General features: G+C 40.5%; 1 protein-coding gene across 1 annotated transcript in view; it reads left to right on the forward strand.

Annotated features, from left to right (window-relative positions):
• The window catches only part of LOC136881376 (myrosinase 1), a 71843-nt gene extending 51801 nt beyond the window's left edge, over window positions 1-20042 (forward strand). The window contains exons 9-11 of the mRNA XM_067154148.2: window positions 11310-11444; window positions 14150-14256; window positions 19842-20042. Coding sequence (XP_067010249.2) covers window positions 11310-11444; window positions 14150-14256; window positions 19842-19974 — 375 coding nt within the window. The 3' untranslated portion in view covers window positions 19975-20042. The remainder of the gene's footprint in view (window positions 1-11309; window positions 11445-14149; window positions 14257-19841) is intronic.
• Window positions 20043-22556: the final 2514 nt, after the last annotated feature.

The raw sequence follows: 22556 nt of genomic DNA on the forward strand, positions 1-22556 counted from the left end.
GAACAGTACAAATGACTCTGAGGATAAGTTTACAAATCTTGAGGATAAGGCAGAAGAAAAACGAACAGAGATAGAGGCAGTGAATGAAAGGAAAGTCGAGGGAATAGTTGAGCGGCTTGATCAGGTTGAGACCAGTATCACGCGAGACAATATCCACGTAAACGGCGAAATCAGGAGCGTCAAGGGAAAAATGGAGAATATGCAAGACGAGATGAAAGCCGAGGACGGAGCAGAAAGGAAGAGATCATCAGGTCGATACAAGAGACGACAACGCAACAAGCAGCGCCGAGTTAAGTATGGATGGCTTCCCAGTCAAAGAGGGACATGTTTAAGAAGAAGACGTCGGGATACCAGAGGTTCGAAGCTACAGCATGTGAACTGGAGAGACGAGATGAGAGATGAACGAGTTCTGAAACCCAAACGCTACGTAGAGCAATTGAAACGTAAGCGAGGAAGCAAGAAGGGCCAGCCCTTGGCAATATTACAAGTAACAAGAAGAAGTGGAAGTCTTGAGTTCGTAGCACGTGGGGACTCAAGCCGGAAGAACCTGAAGGTTACTGACGAGAGTACAGAGGATCCAGGAGGATGTTCTGACGACCGAAGGCAGATCTAACCTATCGGCGGTCATCTTATGTATGTAAATATTTGTAAATATTATCATCCCGGCGCAGCAGATGAATTACATTAATTACCCGAACGTGACAAGATCCAAGAAGAAGTGAACAACGCAGAAGAACTTGGGGCAACGGACGAAGAAGAGGCTGAGGATGACGGAGAAGAAGATCGACGTGACGTGTCGGATGAAGAGTCGGGACCAAATGAGGAAGCCGAAGAAGTCAATTATTTGGAGAATTTGTTTTCACAGAGAGATCTTGGGGATGAAGAATGTCCAGAATGTCAGTACCTGGAGAACTACAGAGAAGCATTGCGTCAGATAGCATATTATTTGGAAAGAGAGAACCAGGAACTTCGCCAGAAAGCAAAGGTTGGGAAACAGTTGTAGATCGATATTGCCAATTGAATATTTAGCGACGAAATGTGTCCAGTGCCTGTACCCATTTCTTCTCGGGGAGAGGGGAATATGAACCCGACAGGGGCATGATCCAAGGACCTTAGGTTGATATCGATATCCGTAATTACGCACGCAATGCTATTAAAGGGAAAGAACGCTGAAAATGATTAATATTCATATCATTAATAGAGGTCATACCGGAACTAATTAATATTCATACCATTGAGATAGATAAATTGTGTATTTTAAAATTATTCGACGAGATTTCTTTGTCTGCGACTTATTGCGCAGTATTATCCTTTGTGTAGCGGGGGCCCCGCAGATGAAGCCAAGCCAACTTAGACCCGGGAGGGGTTACGAATGGGGATTCCCTGTGACATCACTCGAGAGAAGACATCCCTCCTCAAGGCTCACAGAATGAGGGGAAACTAACTTTTTCGAAACGGAATATAGGAGCCATCTTGGAATCGGACTGGCCAACTTAATTACCTACGAGGTAGAAAATTAATAAAACTCGAATTAGGGGATCATCTCCCGATTTAAAAGGGATAAATGTTACTGGGACATTTATTTAGAGTGTTTAATGTCCTCTTCCGTGATAACTTTCAGCAGAAGAAAGAATACTGTGTTGTTTCTGCGTGGAAAAGTACTGGGGCCATCTGGTTAGTCTCATGACACGTCCTCGACGGAGGGACTTCACCCCGTGTGGTAGGGGAAGCAGAACATATTTTAATTAATTTAAAGAGATTCACCGAAGGATAATTGAGTGGTTATGTCTCAATCGCACCAACTAGATACTGGTCACCGACCACCCGTACTATTTTACCTCGAGTACGCCGGGAATAGGCGCTACACAAATTAGTGGAAGGGGTATCGCTCCCTAGTAAAAACTACTGCAGGAAGGGAGAAGAGTCAGTCGGGATTTGTGGCTTACGGGCGGCGAAGCTACGTGCCGTCGAGCTTCCAGCGATCTTTTGTTTGAGTGAATTTCAATTTAATTTACAAGTGAAACCGCGTACTGTGCGTAAATATTGCAGAGATTGGATAGACGTGATGCTATTGTCTAAACTTTAAAGATCAGGGACGTGTCGCGAACATTAAATATAATTTGTAATAATATTATTATTATTACTACGGCGCTACTGTGTCGAGTAGTAACAAAGGTACGCGGAATCCGATACTGAATCGCGGATTGCGGAGTGAGGTCCGATATCGGGGCTGGACGTTCACACTGAATGTAACTACACAAATCTTGGAATAAATAGTGACGTGTTGTGTGCCTCAGGAATACTGCCAGCGGTTTCGTCAACCTAGAACAATGGACTCCCGGTTGGAAAGAAGAATGGTGCCTCCAGTAACTGCTTTGGTGCCTATGGGTCAGCACTAAACCAGCAATGGACTCCCTGAGCTGACAACGGGTCATCGAGATGGAGATGAGTATAAATCATAATTAATATGACGTAATCAGATTGGGCGGGGAACAGTTATCATTACCTGACGCTATAATGTTAAAGATTGTAACTTCAGTAATGTAGATGTGCTACCATGATACACGTAGCTTCTATTTACTTTATTTAATTAGTAACACGTCTGAGCAATCAATTGTAAATAAAGGGGTAATACGATAAGTTTGCATGCAGTAGTAGATTGACTTAATCATTTTATTTGGGGAAATTTGTAATTATTGATGCGTCAGGAGACTAATTGTTAGTAATTCAGAGTAATTCAAGTTAGGTTGTAGTTAGTCCAGTGATGATAATGCATGGCTGGTAAATAGTGTAATTTTATTCCGTGAGCACCCAGAACTACGAGATATGACTTCGGAACTGACATCCCAGGCCTCCACTGACATATATTTAGATAGGAAGTGTACGATTTTAATTGGCAGGCTTATCACAATTTAAGTGCAAATTGAGGAATATTTAATTTATAATTGTATTACCGTGTGACGATTTATCAGAAATCACGATTTAGATATGGATTAATTACACCGTTATTACGAGGAAGTTAATTATGATCACGCAGTATGGTCTAATTTCCAGGTAAGTCGTGTAGGGAGATGGTGTAATGATGAACCCAATAATAATAATAATAATAATAATAATAATAATAATAATAATAATAATAATAATAAATTGTAGTTATGGTAATCATGCAAGTATTGGTATCATAGAAACCGTTGTCGCGTCGCGGGATCATGATATTGTAAACGAATGTGTGTGTTGAATTGAAGTGAAGTATTGAGAGCCGATGTAATTTTGTTTAATGAACAATGAAGTTCAGTTTATTAGTGAACGATCCCCGAGATGGGGTGTTTTGTTAAGAAAGGGCGTTATGCCTGTGAAGGCCGAGGCCACTGACCACCCGCCGTGCAAAGGGGCTGGGGCAGTTGACCTAGTGAGGAGAAATGTTGGGTTTTTTTTGTATGCTCGTTCGCTCGTGTAAGGGGGAGCCTTGAGTTGAAGAGAATGAGGGCGGAAGAATCGCCCAATAATGAAATATTCAACACGCCAGAATGATGTAGTCGCTAATAAATGACACGGCGATTGTTACCAGTACTTGTTAGCTTACTGTCATTACACACTTGAGTATAATCTAGCTTAGGGTTTTCAGAGTCCCACTTCCATCCCAAGGGGTGTCAGTTCAGTTCCCGACAGCGGCATTGGTACCCCAATGCTCAACCGAAGGCTGGATGTCTCACGTGTTTACTGTATATAATTTGTGTTCTTTAAGGGTTTATGTATCTTGTTGTGATTATATTGAGTTGCCGATGGTGTTGACCATCGGGGTGGTGAATTGTATACAAGTGAGGGTCGGTTCAAACCCGGGCGTTTGTTCCACATTTTTTTGAGTTCCTTCGTGGTATTTCGTTGGGGAATAGTTGTGTGTTTAGTATAGGGATTGCTCAGATTCGTTGCATGCATGTTAATCCTATTGATCAATGATGTCACATAGCCTCAGTGTCTATGATAAGTGTTTTCCCGTTCGAATCTCGTCATAATGGATCGCTCTGCGATAGATAATACTCGGATCCATCACATACGACTAAAAGTCGATAACAAACAACAACAATTGATAATAATCCATGTAATTCATTTGTATATAAATGCGTCATTACCATCATCATCATTAAGGCCTAATAAACCACTTGTATTAACCTAAACTTTAACCCGAATGTGTTCTCATTGTAATTAGGTATGATCCGTCTCCTACCCTGTATGCCTTTAAGCTTAGTCTTGTTAAGCGCCTATTTGTTTTATTCCAACCCGTTAACGCCCTGTAGATATCATGCCGGAGCCATTAGGCGTAGGGACGGGTGCATACTAAAAAATGGCGCTTCCAACGTGGTGCTAGATAAATAGGCGCGTATATTTATTCTACATGACTTTTACACGTTGTGCACCATATTAAAATGTCAGTCCAACGTGGTGCGAGATAAAAGGGCGTAAGTGAACTGTGGGGGCTCGATATGTCCGTAAATAAGGGCTACCCAGATTTAGGAAATTTAGCGCCATAGTAGACATGGTATCCGAGCAACGTGTGGCCCGAAATTCCGTAAAGGGGTACCATAGCGCCATATAAAATGTCGGCCCAACGTCCGACGTGTTTTACTGTTAAATAGGGGCGCATATTTACTTTACCTGCCATATAGAATGACGCTCCAGGTGGGACATGTTTTACGGTTTAATGGACGTATTTTCATGTTTAATAGGCGCATAATTATCCCACCTATCGCAACAACAATGCGAAGATAGGGGCGTGTTGTGTTATGTATTAGGCAAGGCATACTTGTGCGGCTTCCAGGAGTGGGCACGATTATTTGGTAACCCAGGTCTGCTTCTGACAATTCCACGCGAGGCCCAGTTCATTATAGTTGAATAAGTGATACCTTGATGTCAATATTAAATCGTTTTATGAATGAGAACACAGTCATGATCCAATGATATGGGCAGAGCCATGACATTCGCGTAAGCAGGGGCGTATCCAAAATTCAAGGGGATTAGTTCGAATCCCGGGAAACTATAAAATGAATTTCCCATAAGTGAGGTTTGAAGTGAATAGTGGCTTTTTCTTAGTGCCTATTTATTCACGGATATCAGCCAGTGGTGCGTGTTTCTTCACCAAACAACCTGCTATTAGGAAATATATTTTACGTTAGTATAACCGTGGATGAGAAGAGGTAACCTCACGCCTACTTTTCTTTTTCGAGTGGCAGTAGGTTGATTTCATGGGTTCAGTTTGAGATTCTGATGACTTTGTGTGTTTGAAGGACCTCAATGCTGAGGGCATGGGTTGATTTACTGGCACTATACCACATGTGTTGGTATTTAAAATCGAGCCCAATTTTAGAATCACAGGTCAACCGGCAACTTTATTAACTGAATCTGAGGGCTAATATTATAATCATTTTCGGAAATTTCCCGTTGCCTTCTTATATAAATTTCATGAACCTTAACGATGTTAGGCGTTTAGGCAGCTTCAATGATAGCCGTTTTGAGGCTTAATTTGCAATGATGATTAAAGTAAAATTTTCCTTTTGAAGCTGGAAGAACGTAAAGTTTGGATAGAGGAATCTTTTCCTTTAAAATAAATAATAATTGTATATTGTTGTGGTTTGTTGACGCCGACGTTAGCGAGGGGGGTCCTGTCATCTCAAAGGATAGCGACATGGATAGTGAAGCCATGCGGGCTTTGATGGAGGAGATTATGGTCAGCGTGAAGGACGATTTAAAGAGAAGTATTGAGGAAAACAGTGCGCAAATTAGGGAGATGAGGAAGGAAATCAAGGACGAATTAAAGGCGCATCGGGAGGAAATGAAGAACAGTCTAACGGGGGTGATAGACCGGCAGTTCGCAGATATGAGGGAAGCAAGTAGTGGGATAAGAAGGCTCACAGAGGAACTGAGACAGGACAGATTAAAAGGGTTCGGAGTTAAATCGAAAGTGCAAATGGATCAGAATTGTCCAGAGAGTAGTGAAGTGATGAACAGTACAAATGACTCTGAGGATAAGTTTACAAATCTTGAGGATAAGGCAGAAGAAAAACGAACAGAGATAGAGGCAGTGAATGAAAGGAAAGTCGAGGGAATAGTTGAGCGGCTTGATCAGGTTGAGACCAGTATCACGCGAGACAATATCCACGTAAACGGCGAAATCAGGAGCGTCAAGGGAAAAATGGAGAATATGCAAGACGAGATGAAAGCCGAGGACGGAGCAGAAAGGAAGAGATCATCAGGTCGATACAAGAGACGACAACGCAACAAGCAGCGCCGAGTTAAGTATGGATGGCTTCCCAGTCAAAGAGGGACATGTTTAAGAAGAAGACGTCGGGATACCAGAGGTTCGAAGCTACAGCATGTGAACTGGAGAGACGAGATGAGAGATGAACGAGTTCTGAAACCCAAACGCTACGTAGAGCAATTGAAACGTAAGCGAGGAAGCAAGAAGGGCCAGCCCTTGGCAATATTACAAGTAACAAGAAGAAGTGGAAGTCTTGAGTTCGTAGCACGTGGGGACTCAAGCCGGAAGAACCTGAAGGTTACTGACGAGAGTACAGAGGATCCAGGAGGATGTTCTGACGACCGAAGGCAGATCTAACCTATCGGCGGTCATCTTATGTATGTAAATATTTGTAAATATTATCATCCCGGCGCAGCAGATGAATTACATTAATTACCCGAACGTGACAAGATCCAAGAAGAAGTGAACAACGCAGAAGAACTTGGGGCAACGGACGAAGAAGAGGCTGAGGATGACGGAGAAGAAGATCGACGTGACGTGTCGGATGAAGAGTCGGGACCAAATGAGGAAGCCGAAGAAGTCAATTATTTGGAGAATTTGTTTTCACAGAGAGATCTTGGGGATGAAGAATGTCCAGAATGTCAGTACCTGGAGAACTACAGAGAAGCATTGCGTCAGATAGCATATTATTTGGAAAGAGAGAACCAGGAACTTCGCCAGAAAGCAAAGGTTGGGAAACAGTTGTAGATCGATATTGCCAATTGAATATTTAGCGACGAAATGTGTCCAGTGCCTGTACCCATTTCTTCTCGGGGAGAGGGGAATATGAACCCGACAGGGGCATGATCCAAGGACCTTAGGTTGATATCGATATCCGTAATTACGCACGCAATGCTATTAAAGGGAAAGAACGCTGAAAATGATTAATATTCATATCATTAATAGAGGTCATACCGGAACTAATTAATATTCATACCATTGAGATAGATAAATTGTGTATTTTAAAATTATTCGACGAGATTTCTTTGTCTGCGACTTATTGCGCAGTATTATCCTTTGTGTAGCGGGGGCCCCGCAGATGAAGCCAAGCCAACTTAGACCCGGGAGGGGTTACGAATGGGGATTCCCTGTGACATCACTCGAGAGAAGACATCCCTCCTCAAGGCTCACAGAATGAGGGGAAACTAACTTTTTCGAAACGGAATATAGGAGCCATCTTGGAATCGGACTGGCCAACTTAATTACCTACGAGGTAGAAAATTAATAAAACTCGAATTAGGGGATCATCTCCCGATTTAAAAGGGATAAATGTTACTGGGACATTTATTTAGAGTGTTTAATGTCCTCTTCCGTGATAACTTTCATCAGAAGAAAGAATACTGTGTTGTTTCTGCGTGGAAAAGTACTGGGGCCATCTGGTTAGTCTCATGACACGTCCTCGACGGAGGAACTTCACCCCGTGTGGTAGGGGAAGCAGAACATATTTTAATTAATTTAAAGAGATTCACCGAAGGATAATTGAGTGGTTATGTCTCAATCGCACCAACTAGATACTGGTCACCGACCACCCGTACTATTTTACCTCGAGTACGCCGGGAATAGGCGCTACACAAATTAGTGGAAGGGGTATCGCTCCCTAGTAAAAACTACTGCAGGAAGGGAGAAGAGTCAGTCGGGATTTGTGGCTTACGGGCGGCGAAGCTACGTGCCGTCGAGCTTCCAGCGATCTTTTGTTTGAGTTAATTTCAATTTAATTTACAAGTGAAATCGCGTACTGTGCGTAAATATTGCAGAGATTGGATAGACGTGATGCTATTGTCTAAACTTTAAAGATCAGGGACGTGTCGCGAACATTAAATATAATTTGTAATAATATTATTATTATTATTACTACGGCGCTACTGTGTCGAGTAGTAACAAAGGTACGCGGAATCCGATACTGAATCGCGGATTGCGGAGTGAGGTCCGATATCGGGGCTGGACGTTCACACTGAATGTAACTACACAAATCTTGGAATAAATAGTGACGTGTTGTGTGCCTCAGGAATACTGCCAGCGGTTTCGTCAACCTAGAACAATGGACTCCCGGTTGGAAAGAAGAATGGTGCCTCCAGTAACTGCTTTGGTGCCTATGGGTCAGCACTAAACCAGCAATGGACTCCCTGAGCTGACAACGGGTCATCGAGATGGAGATGAGTATAAATCATAATTAATATGACGTAATCAGATTGGGCGGGGAACAGTTATCATTACCTGACGCTATAATGTTAAAGATTGTAACTTCAGTAATGTAGATGTGCTACCATGATACACGTAGCTTCTATTTACTTTATTTAATTAGTAACACGTCTGAGCAATCAATTGTAAATAAAGGGGTAATACGATAAGTTTGCATGCAGTAGTAGATTGACTTAATCATTTTATTTGGGGAAACTTGTAATTATTGATGCGTCAGGAGACTAATTGTTAGTAATTCAGAGTAATTCAAGTTAGGTTGTAGTTAGTCCAGTGATGATAATTCATGGCTGGTAAATAGTGTAATTTTATTCCGTGAGCACCCAGAACTACGAGATATGACTTCGGAACTGACATCCCAGGCCTCCACTGACATATATTTAGATAGGAAGTGTACGATTTTAATTGGCAGGCTTATCACAATTTAAGTGCAAATTGAGGAATATTTAATTCATAATTGTATTACCGTGTGACGATTTATCAGAAATCACGATTTAGATATGGATTAATTACACCGTTATTACGAGGAAGTTAATTATGATCACGCAGTATGGTCTAATTTCCAGGTAAGTCGTGTAGGGAGATAGTGTAATGATGAACCCAATAATAATAATAATAATAATAATAATAATAATAATAATAATAATAATAATAAATTGTAGTTATGGTAATCATGCAAGTATTGGTATCATAGAAACCGTTGTCGCGTCGCGGGATCATGATATTGTAAACGAATGTGTGTGTTGAATTGAAGTGAAGTATTGAGAGCCGATGTAATTTTGTTTAATGAACAATGAAGTTCAGTTTATTAGTGAACGATCCCCGAGATGGGGTGTTTTGTTAAGAAAGGGCGTTATGCCTGTGAAGGCCGAGGCCACTGACCACCCGCCGTGCAAAGGGGCTGGGGCAGTTGACCTAGTGAGGAGAAGTGTTGGTTTTTTTTTTGTATGCTCGTTCGCTCGTGTAAGGGGGAACCTTGAGTTGAAGAGAATGAGGGCGGAAGAATCGCCCAATAATGAAATTTTCAACACGCCAGAATGATGTAGTCGCTAATAAATGACACGGCGATTGTTACCAGTACTTGTTAGCTTACTGTCATTACACACTTGAGTATAATCTAGCTTAGGGTTTTCAGAGTCCCACTTCCATCCCAAGGGGTGTCAGTTCAGTTCCCGACAGCGGCATTGGTACCCCAATGCTCAACCGAAGGCTGGATGTCTCACGTGTTTACTGTATATAATTTGTGTTCTTTAAGGGTTTATGTATCTTGTTGTGATTATATTGAGTTGCCGATGGTGTTGACCATCGGGGTGGTGAATTGTATACAAGTGAGGGTCGGTTCAAACCCGGGCGTTTGTTCCACATTTTTTTGAGTTCCTTCGTGGTATTTCGTTGGGGAATAGTTGTGTGTTTAGTATAGGGATTGCTCAGATTCGTTGCATGCATGTTAATCCTATTGATCAATGATGTCACATAGCCTCAGTGTCTATGATAAGTGTTTTCCCGTTCGAATCTCGTCATAATGGATCGCTCTGCGATAGATAATACTCGGATCCATCACATACGACTAAAAGTCGATAACAAACAACAACAATTGATAATAATCCATGTAATTCATTTGTATATAAATGCGTCATTACCATCATCATCATTAAGGCCTAATAAACCACTTGTATTAACCTAAACTTTAACCCGAATGTGTTCTCATTGTAATTAGGTATGATCCGTCTCCTACCCTGTATGCCTTTAAGCTTAGTCTTGTTAAGCGCCTATTTGTTTTATTCCAACCCGTTAACGCCCTGTAGATATCATGCCGGAGCCATTAGGCGTAGGGACGGGTGCAATATATTATATATTTATATATTTTTATATTTTTATTTAGTTATTTAATCCGTTTACTCTATAGAGTTATTTTATCCCCTCTACCGCCTCAAGGGCAGTGTTCTGGAGTGTGACACATTTGGGCGGGGAAACAACTGGGGAGGAGTAAAAGTACCTCGCCCAGGCGGCCTCACCTGCTATGCTGAACAGGGGCCTTGTGAGGGATGGGAAGATTGGAATGGACAGGCAAGGGAGAGGGAAGGAAGAAGTTAGGTACAATCCCGGTATTTGTGTGGAGGAGAAGTGGGAAACCACGGAAAATCACTTTGAGGATGGCTGAGGAGCAAATCGAACTCGGTTTTGGCCTCCCGAGGTGAGTGAACCCCGTTTCAGCCCTCGTAGCACTTTTCAAATTCCGTGGTAGAGCCGGGAATCGAACCCGGGCCTCCGGGGATGGTAGCTAACGGCACTAACCATTTCACCACAGAGGCGGACACATTTAATGAATACTTATCCATGAATTTGTCCAATAAATCGGTTCTAAATGGCCACCAGAATAACGACCGAGGGCGTTTCGTTACACTGACCACGCTTCATCTCGTTATATGCAGGCCTTCAGGATGTGCAGTGGTCGCTTGATAAGCCAAGCACCATCACATTTGTTCTGTAATGGGTTTGTTTATTTGTTTGTTTAAGACGAATAAAACTGTGTCATAAACACTAGGCATGTGTTTATTTTAACAGTTTCTAGAAAGAGACCAGGATACAAATATGACATGTCATTGAAATCTGTGCTCTAAATTATGGTGTCGAGTTGAGTGGCTCAGACGCTAAAGCAATAGTTTTCTGGCCCCTAGATTGCGGACTGAATCCCATCATCGTCTAATGATGTTTGAAGATACTTAAACACGCCATTCTGGTGTCGATAAATTTACTGATTTACAATTTACAATGCAAATACTGGAATGTGCTACGATTATGTTTATCTTCATATTTACAGGTGGTGCCTTGGGGGTTACGCAAACTAATCACTTGGATCCATCAGAATTACAATGCTCCAACCATCGTCATCACAGAGAACGGCTACTCTGACCATGGAACTCTCGAGGATACGGAACGAATTAGTTACTACAAGGTGAGAGTAATATGACCTTACCAAAAACTAGAAATCATGGACACGGTAACTTGCAATAGTAATAAGCACTGAGTTAGCAGATGTCTGTCCAGTCACATTAGGCAGTAGAGCTGTACTTGTGCCATGATCTTTATAGGTTTGATTTAGGGATTGCCGAGTGGTTGTCATGTGGTAGATACACCGGTATGTCCCGCTGCTATGTGTTTCCCATGCTTAATGTACTGTGCAGAGTTGTAGAAAATGAGTTCTAACATGGAAGTACAGTAAATGGTTTCCGGACACGTATTCATAGCCTACAACATATGTTCTTCTACGTGTGAAGAGTGTGTCTTGAAGTTTGGCCGCACCTTATTGTTGCAACTGTATACATTACACGACAGTCATAAAAATGGGTTAATAGAAAAATGGTATTTCATGTGTCATATCAAGTTCTAGCTGATGAACCCGTGCTTCGCTACGGCATTCTCAGAAAGACTGACTTTGTGGTTTTCCTAACTTAAGTCAAGATAGGTCATTACAAAAACGTCAGTAAGAAAGTAGCGATTAAAAGCAATGTTATCATATAAAATACTCGATCAAATAAAAAACCGCACATTTTCTCACTTTTAACGAACAGTACTACGGTGCTGATCTAACAGTCCAAAGTTCCAGAGCTGGAATGGCCAGGCCGCAGACAGCCGTGAACACTCCTCTGCCATTATTCCGTTAAATTTGCACACTGCTCATTCCAATCAGTGCCTCAGAGTAGGGATTGAATAGCTCGCATGCTATGATGAACCAGTGAGTTACGTACCAGTAGTATCAGAAAATGTTTGAACCAGAGGAATGGCATGCTAAAGAAGAAAGTTATCTAACACCCCAGCTACTTCCCGCCAATATTCAGGCAGGCTGTTACACTCTGTACGACCAGGTGAGTTGGCCGTGTGGTTAGCGGCTCGCACCACGCATATACTGGGGCTGCACCATAATAAAGGCCAAGGCCACTTCCTTCACACTTTTAGCCCTTTCATATTATATCGTTGTCATAAACACCTATCTGTGTCGGTGCGACGTAAGGCAAACTTTAAAAAATACTCGGTACGCAGCAGTAATCCTATCTATCTAAGTTGAGTGGCAACAGAAGACACAAATCACATCACAACAAACAATGGTCAATGTAATGTTATTGTTGATAAATGTTATGAGCTTTCTGCATTGTAGGCCGTCACATATAGTTTTCTTTCGACTCTGTGATATTAGGGCGTCTTATATAAATTATTTATTGCGTAGAGTGTAGTTCCTTATTCTTCGACTTTACTTACCGATTTCCATTAAATATTCTCCGACTTTACTTACCGATTTTCATTAAATTATGTTTGCCCATTTTCTCGCGACTCAGCGCTGATATGGACTTAGTAACAAAAATCCAAATTCATGAATATCTCTGTGATCATAGCCCGCACGGTAACAATGTGTAAGACATAAATGAGCGGACGTTTAATACTATTTAATTTTAGTTATGTAGTATTTATCGATACGACCACTAATAGCACACATTTTGAGTTTTTTTTTCTTTCTTTTTTTGCTAGTGGCTTTACGTCGCACAACATACTGCCCCAACATGTCTAGGTAACGTGTTCCATTAACTGTAGGCTCCGCGAAGAAGAATGGGTCAATGGCGACGATGGGATAGAAAAGGCCTAGGAGTTGGAAGGAAGCGGCCCTGGCCTTATTAAGGTACAGCGCCAGCATTTGCCTGGTGTGAAAATGGGAAACCACGGAAAACCATCTTCAGGGCTGCCGACAGTGGGATTCGAACCCACTATATCCCGGATGCAAGCTCACAGCCGCGCGCCCCTAACCGCACGGCCAACTCTCCCGGTGAATTAAATTTTAGCCCTTCCCCTAAACCACCGTTTATCTCTGAGTGAATAAAATTATTTATGACTAAGATTGTAGCGACTTATTCTCCGACTTCGCCTACTGATTTCCGTTAAGATACGATTACTAATAATAATATTTGAAAAATAAATTTTATTCCTTCCCTTAAAGTATAATTTCACTCAGTGTGAATGCAATCAGTTATAGCCTAGATTATAGCGACTTATTCCCCGACTTTGCATACCGATTTTCATTAAGATACGACCACTAATACCGTAAATATTTGAGAACTAAATTTTAGGCCTTCCCCTAAACTAGCATTTCACACAGCGCGAATAAAATTATTTATGATCTAGATTGGAGCGACTTATTCCCCAATAAGTGATCACTTTGAATACCGATTTTCAATAAATTCTCTTCAGCCGTTTCACGTGATGCGTGTACAGACAGACAGACAGACAGACAGACAGACAGACAGACAGACAATTAAAAAGTGCATTTTCTTGTTACTGTGGACACGACTGACACAGAAATACCATCCTTTTAAAATTCTGAGCAATGCACAGATAAAACTCTCAGTTTTTTAATATATAGATTCGGCATACACGTTGAGGAGTATGGAAGGCACTATCCCCATACTCAATTTAAAGTTTTTATGCAGTAGACTATTGCAAATGACAAAGAAGTCCATGTTTAGAATAATCAGAGTCCCGAGTGAGATAAACTAATGACACTCTCGATATTTTAAAATATGAAACCTCTTTATTTTGTGTCTCTTGGATCTTAAGGCTAATTCATGTATTTCTTACTGAAAAATGACGTTTTAGAACATATTTCTCTTACAGAGCCACATGACGGAGGTGCTGAAAGCAATGAACGAGGACGGAGCCCATGTTATAGGATATACAGCCTGGAGTATCTTAGATAATCTGGAATGGAATAGCGGATATACGTGAGTAATATATTACATGTCTCTATCATCATCATCATTATAATCATAATCTTCTTCTTTTCTCCTTCTTCTTCCTCTTCTTCTTCTCCACTTACCGTTTTCGGGGACGGCGGCCGGCCAAGGCACCGAATTTAGTGGGCGCCAAACTAATGAAAAATAACATTCGCATTATGTACTGAATGAAAAATTGATGCTTTTATTGAAAATATTATTTTCAATAGTTTAGTCCATTTATTTGGCTATTTATAGATCTTGGTTGTTTGAGAATATGCCTTTCTTTTATCGGGTTGCCATATGAAAAATGTACGCAGACATAAACAAGTTTCGGCAAATATAGGAACGAAAGAGCAATTTTTTTGCGACTGCCTGTTCTAGCCCTTGCTACCTTCTTTTAACTCTACTGTTCTGTTCACCTTCACTTGACGAATATACAGTATTGCTCAGGTCAATATGACCAGACATATCAATACGCAGTAGGAAGCTTGTAGAAACCTACATTTTTTGTACAGTTGTGAGGTATTGACATTGTTGTTGTATCAAACACTTCGTTCTTAATAATAATAATAGTATAATCGTACATAAATGTTTGTTAAAGAATATTTCTCATTTAAATATTCACATACATTTTAAACAGTTTCAATACAGGCATTCATCTTTGAAAGTATTACAATTCATTTCTTACTTTTCTTCTCACTTACTGCAGTTTGGACACAAGTAAGTGACATGTGTTTTGTAAATGTGTTTATTACACACTTATATACAACATGTTTGTTTTGTTGTAGGCCTATTCCTTGATGGACAGAACTGAGAGCGTGCTCGTTTCGTACGCATTTTTGTTGTTACTAATTCTGATATACTAGTCACAACTTCATGGTTTCTGATCATTCTCAAAAGTCTTCAGTTCTTAAGAATTGCATTCTTCATGCAATGATCTCTTACCGGTGACTTTCCAATTTCCTCCAAGAATATTCTCCTTCTAGTCAATTTGCTTGTATTCCTAGTTGAGTCGATCGAAGTCCTCAAAAATTTTAAATCATAATCAGAAACATAAAGAATATTGTAGAGAACTATCGTCCGTCTCTGTGGTGTAGTGGGTAGTGTGATTAGTTGCCACCCCCGGAGGCCCGGGTTCGAAATTTGAAAAGTGGTACGAGGGCTGGAACGGGGTCCACTCTGCCTCGGGAGGTCAGCTGGGTAGAGGTAGGTTCGATTCCCTCCTCAGCCATCCTGGAAGTGGTTTACCACGTTTTCTCACTTCTCCTCCAGCCAAATGCCGGGATGGTAGCTAACTTAAGGCCACGGCCGCTTCCTTCCCTCTTCCTTGTCTCTCCCTTCCAATCTTCCCATCCCCCAACAAGGCCCCTGTTCAGCATAGCAGGTGAGACCGCCTGGGCGAGGTACTGGTCATTCTCCCCAGTTGTATCCCCCGACCCAGAGTTTGAATCTCCAGGACACTGCCCTTGAGGCGGTAGAGGTGGGATCCCTCGCTGAGTCCGAGAGAAAAACCGACCCTGGAGGGTCAACAGATTACGATACGATACTATCATTGGCTACCTATTGTTTTTGTTTGTTCGCATGTATGTGTACCTGATGGCCGATCAAGCGTTTCTACAGCCTCTTTGGTTGAATTTTAGTCCAAACTTTTTTAACTTCTTATCAGCCCTGGCACTGATTTCCTCATTCTTATTTTTCTTAGAAATATAATTGACCACAGAAGTGTCATTAGTGATGCAAAATGATTGTGTACAGACTATGGACTCTCGTAACTTTCATCAGAACCCCCATTTTCAGATGCATTACTGACATGATCTTCGAAATCAGAAAGTGATTCTTCATGTGCTGAGGCATTTACTAACGTTCTTCCACCTCATCATCAATCAATGGTCCAATCGCCATTGTGTCGTAGTTCAAAGTGGTCAGAAACGAAGTATGGTCAAATTGTTGTGAATTTCTAATTCCACTTTCCTGAAAAAAGCAATAAAAACCCATTATTGTAGAGGCATAGAGGCTTAGTTGATTGTTGATAGTAAATTGGAATGATAAAAACTATTTTTCGCATAAATTATAACAAAATAATGTTTACTTTTTCATACAAAGTAAATATCCGACAATACAATAATTTCTGTGTCGTAGCATAATAACCCGAACGTTGTTCGGCTCCATAGCCAAATGGTTAGCGTGCTGGCCTTTGGTCACGGGGGCCCCGGGATCAATTCCCGGCAGGGTCGGTAATTTTAACCACCATTGGTTAATTTCTTTGGCACGAGGGCAGGTCGCCTACTGTCGTCAGATCAAAAGACCTGCACCTGGCGAGCCAACATGTCCTTGGACAATACCGGCACTAAATGCCGTACGCCATTTCATTCCGACTCGAACGTTACAAATGTAACTATTACAGATTTAGACCAAACTACTTACATTATTTAAAAAAATTTAAACACGCACTGCTCACCATCGCAGGAACAATGGAACCTTAAAATGGAGTGCCCGAAATATTTCTGTTAATACCTGAGCAGTCACAAAACATTAACAGTACAACTATTATTCACCAATTCTCTAAACCATGTTTTCCCGGGGGTATTCGTCGCAGTGATAGCCTCCTTTACATAATGGATGCACCATCGTATATGAAGAAAAGAGTGAAGGCTTTGAACATTCTCTTTCCACAAATGGCCCATGATTAGCACAAGGATTTCATAGAACTGCAGAGAACGTGCGCAGTTTGTTTCCAGACATAGATAAATTCATTTCTAGTGCAAAGAAGATATTTGCAGAAGCACCGTCTCGAATTGAGATCTTCAAGGAATCTGCTTCCTCTAAAGACAGTCATAACATAGACATGGATTTCCGCCACCTGGTACTATTCAGACAACGTTGACAAAATATCTGAAGTGATCCCCACGCTCCCTGAAAATTACACTGCATTAGTTCGTGACGGGAAGGAACTTCTTACCTCTACAAATTCGAGAATGATTTGTCTATCATATTACGGTAAATTTCTGGAAGTGATCACGAAGCTCAAAAGGAGAGAGGAAACTCCTGTGGCTTATTGAATAAACTGTGAACCTTACTGAAGCTATTCCAAGTGAAGTAGGAAGTACTGTCAGTGAAAAGTGCAAATGGTGTTTTGTCTGCAAATCTAGGATTACAGAAACTGAGGCCAATTTTTCAAGTTTTGAAAATTTATCAGAATCCCATTAGTAGAGGCACAATCTGATAACTTCATACAGGAGATAAATATCCACTATGCAGTTATTGCCCATCTAACAGTTTCTAATGCTAAGTCTAAGTTCCCGATGAGTAAACTATACTTTTCTCACCAACAGAGCATTTCAAAATTAGATATAAGGCTTTTCAGGAGTTTGCTTTTTCAACCAGCATTTCGTCTCAGGCCTGACACTAAACTCACCAGAGTGGGGTGTGTCATTTCCATTAGAAATTAGGATTTGCTAGGCGGGCAGTAATTCTATTGTGGAGAATTATCTCCCATATGCAGTTATGACATTGCGCCTGTTCTGATAAATTCACCCGCATACACCCCAGCGTCAGTGGGTAGGGCCTGAGACATCCCACTCTGACGAGCCCGAGAAGAAACTCTGGTTTTATAGTGCGAATGCCTGAAAAGCCTTACATATAATGAAAAAGCTCTATTGGTGTGAAAAATCTAATTACAAATTCAGGAGGCTTTCCAGTGAATATAAATGAATTCAGTAATTTTGCTCTTTTGTGAATTGTAAATAGCATAATAGACAACAGCACTTTTCTTTGAAACAATTATACTTCAGTAGCAAAAGATCTTATTTACTGGTACGGCAAACATTCCATTGTATACGAAGTAACCCATTATACCACAATTCACCACAAGTGCGAATGTGTGAAACATTTAGTAATTTGATATTACAAGGAATACAGATTGATTTTGACTTAATTTTTTCCAAATTTTGGTGCTTGATTAAAAAATATTCAGTAATTGAATGCCAGTGTGCATTATTCATAATTTCAGCTCTACTGTATGTTATGATGTCAGAAATATTTCCTTAATACATTCTGAAGGTGATCGGGATGATACCAAGAAACAAGGATTATCTAAATCTGTACAAAAATAAGTCTGCAGTGAAAATAATCGAGGGCTACGAAAATGAAGTAGCAATCCGGAAAGGAGTGAGGCAAGGCTGCATTTTGTCCCTCCCTTTTTCGTAGTTTATATAGAACACGCAGTAAAGAAAATCAAAGAACAATTTGGAAAGGGAATCACAATCCAAGGAGATGAAATCAAAACTCTGAGATTTGCCGACGATATCGTTCTTATGTCTGAGGGGGTGGAAGTTCTGGATAAATTTCTGAATGGTACGGACACAGTCCACAAGGTGGAAATAAATAAATAAATCGAAAACGAAGGTAATGGAGTGCAGTCAAACGAAGCTGCGTGATGCAGGAACTATCAGATTAGGAAATCAAGTGTTAGAAAGAGTGACTGAATGTTGTTACTTGGGTAGTGGAGTAAATAACGTTGCAGAAGTAAGGAGGACATTAAATGCAGACTACCATAAGCAAGGATGATGATTATTCTTTAAAAAGGTCCTAACATATAGGTCATCGGCCCCCATAAGCAAGGAAAGCCTTCTTAAGAACATAAATGTGCTCACTTTGAACACTGATTGAGGAACTAGAAGACTGGTTTATGGCATTGTATAGAAATTAAATATGTGCAATGGCACAGAAAGAAAATAGAAGCGTATCCAGTAATCGGGAGATAGTGGGTTCGAGCCCCACTGTCGGCAGCCCTGAAGATGGTTTTCCGTGGTTTCCCATTTTCACACCAGCCGCTTCCTTCCAATTCCTAGGCCTTTCGTATCCCATCTTCGCCATAAGACATATCTGTGTCGATGCGACGTAAAGCAAATAGCAAAAAAGAATAGAAGCTTTTGAAATGTGGTGTTACAGAAGAAGAATAAAGGGGGACGGGTAGTTTCAATCACGAATGAAGAGACACTGAATCGAATTGATGTGAGGAGAACGATTTGGTGAAATTTGACGAGAAGAAGATAAAGGATCATGTGATATTAAGATAAACAGGACTTTCTCAGTTATCTTTGAAGGAAGTGTAGGTGGTAAGAACGCTACTGGTAGACCAAGGCAAGCATATGACAAGCAGATTAGAGTAGATATAGCATGAAGTAGTTACGTAGAAATGAAAAGGTTCGCTCAGAATAGGGTGCTATGGAGCGCTGCATCAATTCAATCTATGGACTGATGACCTAAACAACAACAACAATCATCACCATTACTTTATATCGGTATATCATTACTCGCATCGTCCTTGAAATTATTAATATTTTAGGCAATGTGAAAACAAATTTTGTGCACAATTTATTATTAGAAAATGTTGTAAAAATATTGTTGTGATGTTCCTGTATTGTATATCTTGTTTAACGCAGCCTGCTTGTATGTGTGTTTGTGTTTATTGCTTAGCGATTTGATGAATTTATTTGTCATGGACTATATTAATAAATTAAATTAAATCAAATTTAATTAAAACCAAGTAAAGTTAATTTTCGTAACTTTACTCTTCCTGTAACTTTCAGGGAAAGGTTTGGTGTGTGTTATGTGAACATCTCTGATCCAGCGAGACCTAGGACTCCCAAGGCTTCATTCTATTATCTGAAAAACGTGTTCCAGACGCATGAGATACAAGATACAACTGATGGATCCAGATAATCATTAATGTACACTCCATATGTGTTTTACAATAATAATGTCTCAATAAAGTGTATTCAAAATCCTCGTTTGTTCAACAATCTTTAATAAGAAGATCAAAAACAACCTAGAAACATTACAAATATGTGTGCTATCTTATATTTATATGCCCGACTCCATGGCTAAATGGTTGACGTGCCTGGCCTTTGGTCACAGGGGATCCGCGTTCAATTCCCGGCAGGGTTGGGAATTTTAACCATCATGGGTTAATTCCGCTCTTACTGGGGCTGGGCGTATGTGTCTTCTTCATCATTATTTCATCCTCATCACGACACGCAGGTCGGCTACGGGCTTCAAATCAAAAGACCTGCACCTGGCGAGCCAAACATGTCCTCCGACACCCCCGGCACTAAAAGCCATACGCCATTTCATTTTATAGTTTTGCAAATAAAACACAATTCAATTGAAATACTTTTGAGATTTTCATCTCTTCTGAGGTCCAAAGTATGTTATATGCTCAAATCCTGCAAAAGCGAATTATTTGGACCAAATAATTTCGCGAAGGAATGCAAAGAAAATATTTGTCATCTTAATTTGGACCATGTCACACAAAGACACTCGATGTCATTTTTAAGGTATAATGAACTGATGATTCCATGACTGGCATTACACACAGGAATATTTGTACTTCTTAAATAACCCTTCTAGCAATAATTTCAATCATTTAATCATTAGAAAAGTATTTAGACTAGCGAAAAAATTAACTTTCCTGAGTGTTGATATTCAACGATGTCCTGCCTCGTCAAGGCTAAAATTAACCAATTTAAGTACATGTGCCTTTGAAATGTTCACAGCCAGAACTTTTGTAGAACCTTTTTGATATTTCCTTTACATTTCATTTTTCAACTATGATGCTCATGAATTTTATATTAACTTTATAAATTTTTGCTAGTTGCTTTACGTCGCACCGACACAGAAAGGTCTTATGGCGACGATGGGACAGGAGAGGGCTAGGAGTGGGAAGGAAGTGTCCGTGGCCTTAATTAAGGTACAGCCCCAGCATTTGCCTGGTGTGAAAATGGGAAAACACGGAAAACCATCTTCAGGGTTGCCGACAGTGGAGTTCGAACCCACTATCTCCCGAATACTGGATACTGGCCGCACTTAAGCGACTGCAGCTATCGAGGTCGGTAACTTTATAAATTGTTCCTAAGGATACCCTGGGAACCTTTCGGAGCGTGCAAGTGCACTTCATTAATCAAGGTACGTCTAAGACCGAATTGTTCACAGAAATTGAAAAACCACAAGGGTTATGTCCGTCTAGAACCTACCATTTAGGCTAAATGTTAAATTGTAATTTTCTCGGTAACTTAAAAAAAACTGAACAATACTTAGAAGACATTAATTAGTATAAGGTTATTCATGAAAGCAATCACCACCATCGCCCACTGCTACAGAGCCAGTCCTTGCATTCTATAAGTAGTAGAAATATACGGAGTGAGTAGACTGTTGTTCAGTCTGTGCAAGTGGATGATACTGAAAAGAAAAATGCCCAATAAATACTGGCTACAGCACACTAATGCCATTTCGGCTTGCTTTAGATAGAGAGGATTGGTTCATAGTGAATTCATCTCATCACTATTACTGATTTTCTCTCACTTCTGAACCTAGAGCTCTCTAGCGCTTTACGCCACATCAACTCAGTCTGTTTGCACTGTCAAGGTTATTTTTATGGAGGGCGCGTTAATACCCACTCTACTAATTCTGTGCCGGTAATTATTATTGTTACGTTCATGCTGATGTCCTCGTTGTTAATGCCAAAAACCACTTCGCAAGTGTTTTACTACACTTTCGTCTACTATTAATAAGCATTGTAGATAGAGCTTGGACTGTAAGATGCTTCATGAGTTGATTTTTTGAGGTTTCATTTTCATTGGTCGGCTTGTCAGACGGAGTTTACGTCTCAAAACTCGAATTTTTGACATGAATACGCGTGTTGTATCAGTCACTCAACATATTGTAATACTCCGGGTATACAAGGCGACTTAGAGAAGGCTACACAGGGAGAAGTCAATGGTAAAAGGCCAAGAGGAAAGGCAACAAACGGTTCAAATGCAATGGAACTTGGTAGGATGGTCAATTAAAGCACCAGAACGTAACTGTACGCTTGCAATTGTTACAACGACTCTTCCGAGCATAACAAAATGAAATATTCTGGAGAGAATCCTTGCATTTGTTTTGTTTATGCTAGTAAAGGTTATATTAATAGCTTGTACGTTTATATCTACAGTAGATAACCAAACTTTTAAACTACATAATACCGTAACGTATTGGGGGTGGTAAATAAACACACAACTGGTAGCGTTAAACCAAGACTACACTAGATATCGAGACCATGCTGCTACTTCTGTGACGTCACAGCAAGAGATGGCCCCGCTGCCTTCTGCTGTGTTACGTACAGTCTAGCTCCGATTACTGTTTTTCTTTCCTAGCTGTGATTAACTGTATTTTTTTATTTTTATTTTTGCTTTGACTGTGCATAGAAAAATAACCTTAAACTTTTAGAAGAATGTTTACTAACTGTAGGATATCAAACACAAACT

The sequence above is a fragment of the Anabrus simplex genome, chromosome 1 (genome assembly GCF_040414725.1).
Source record: "Anabrus simplex isolate iqAnaSimp1 chromosome 1, ASM4041472v1, whole genome shotgun sequence".
NCBI lineage: Eukaryota > Metazoa > Arthropoda > Insecta > Orthoptera > Tettigoniidae > Anabrus > Anabrus simplex.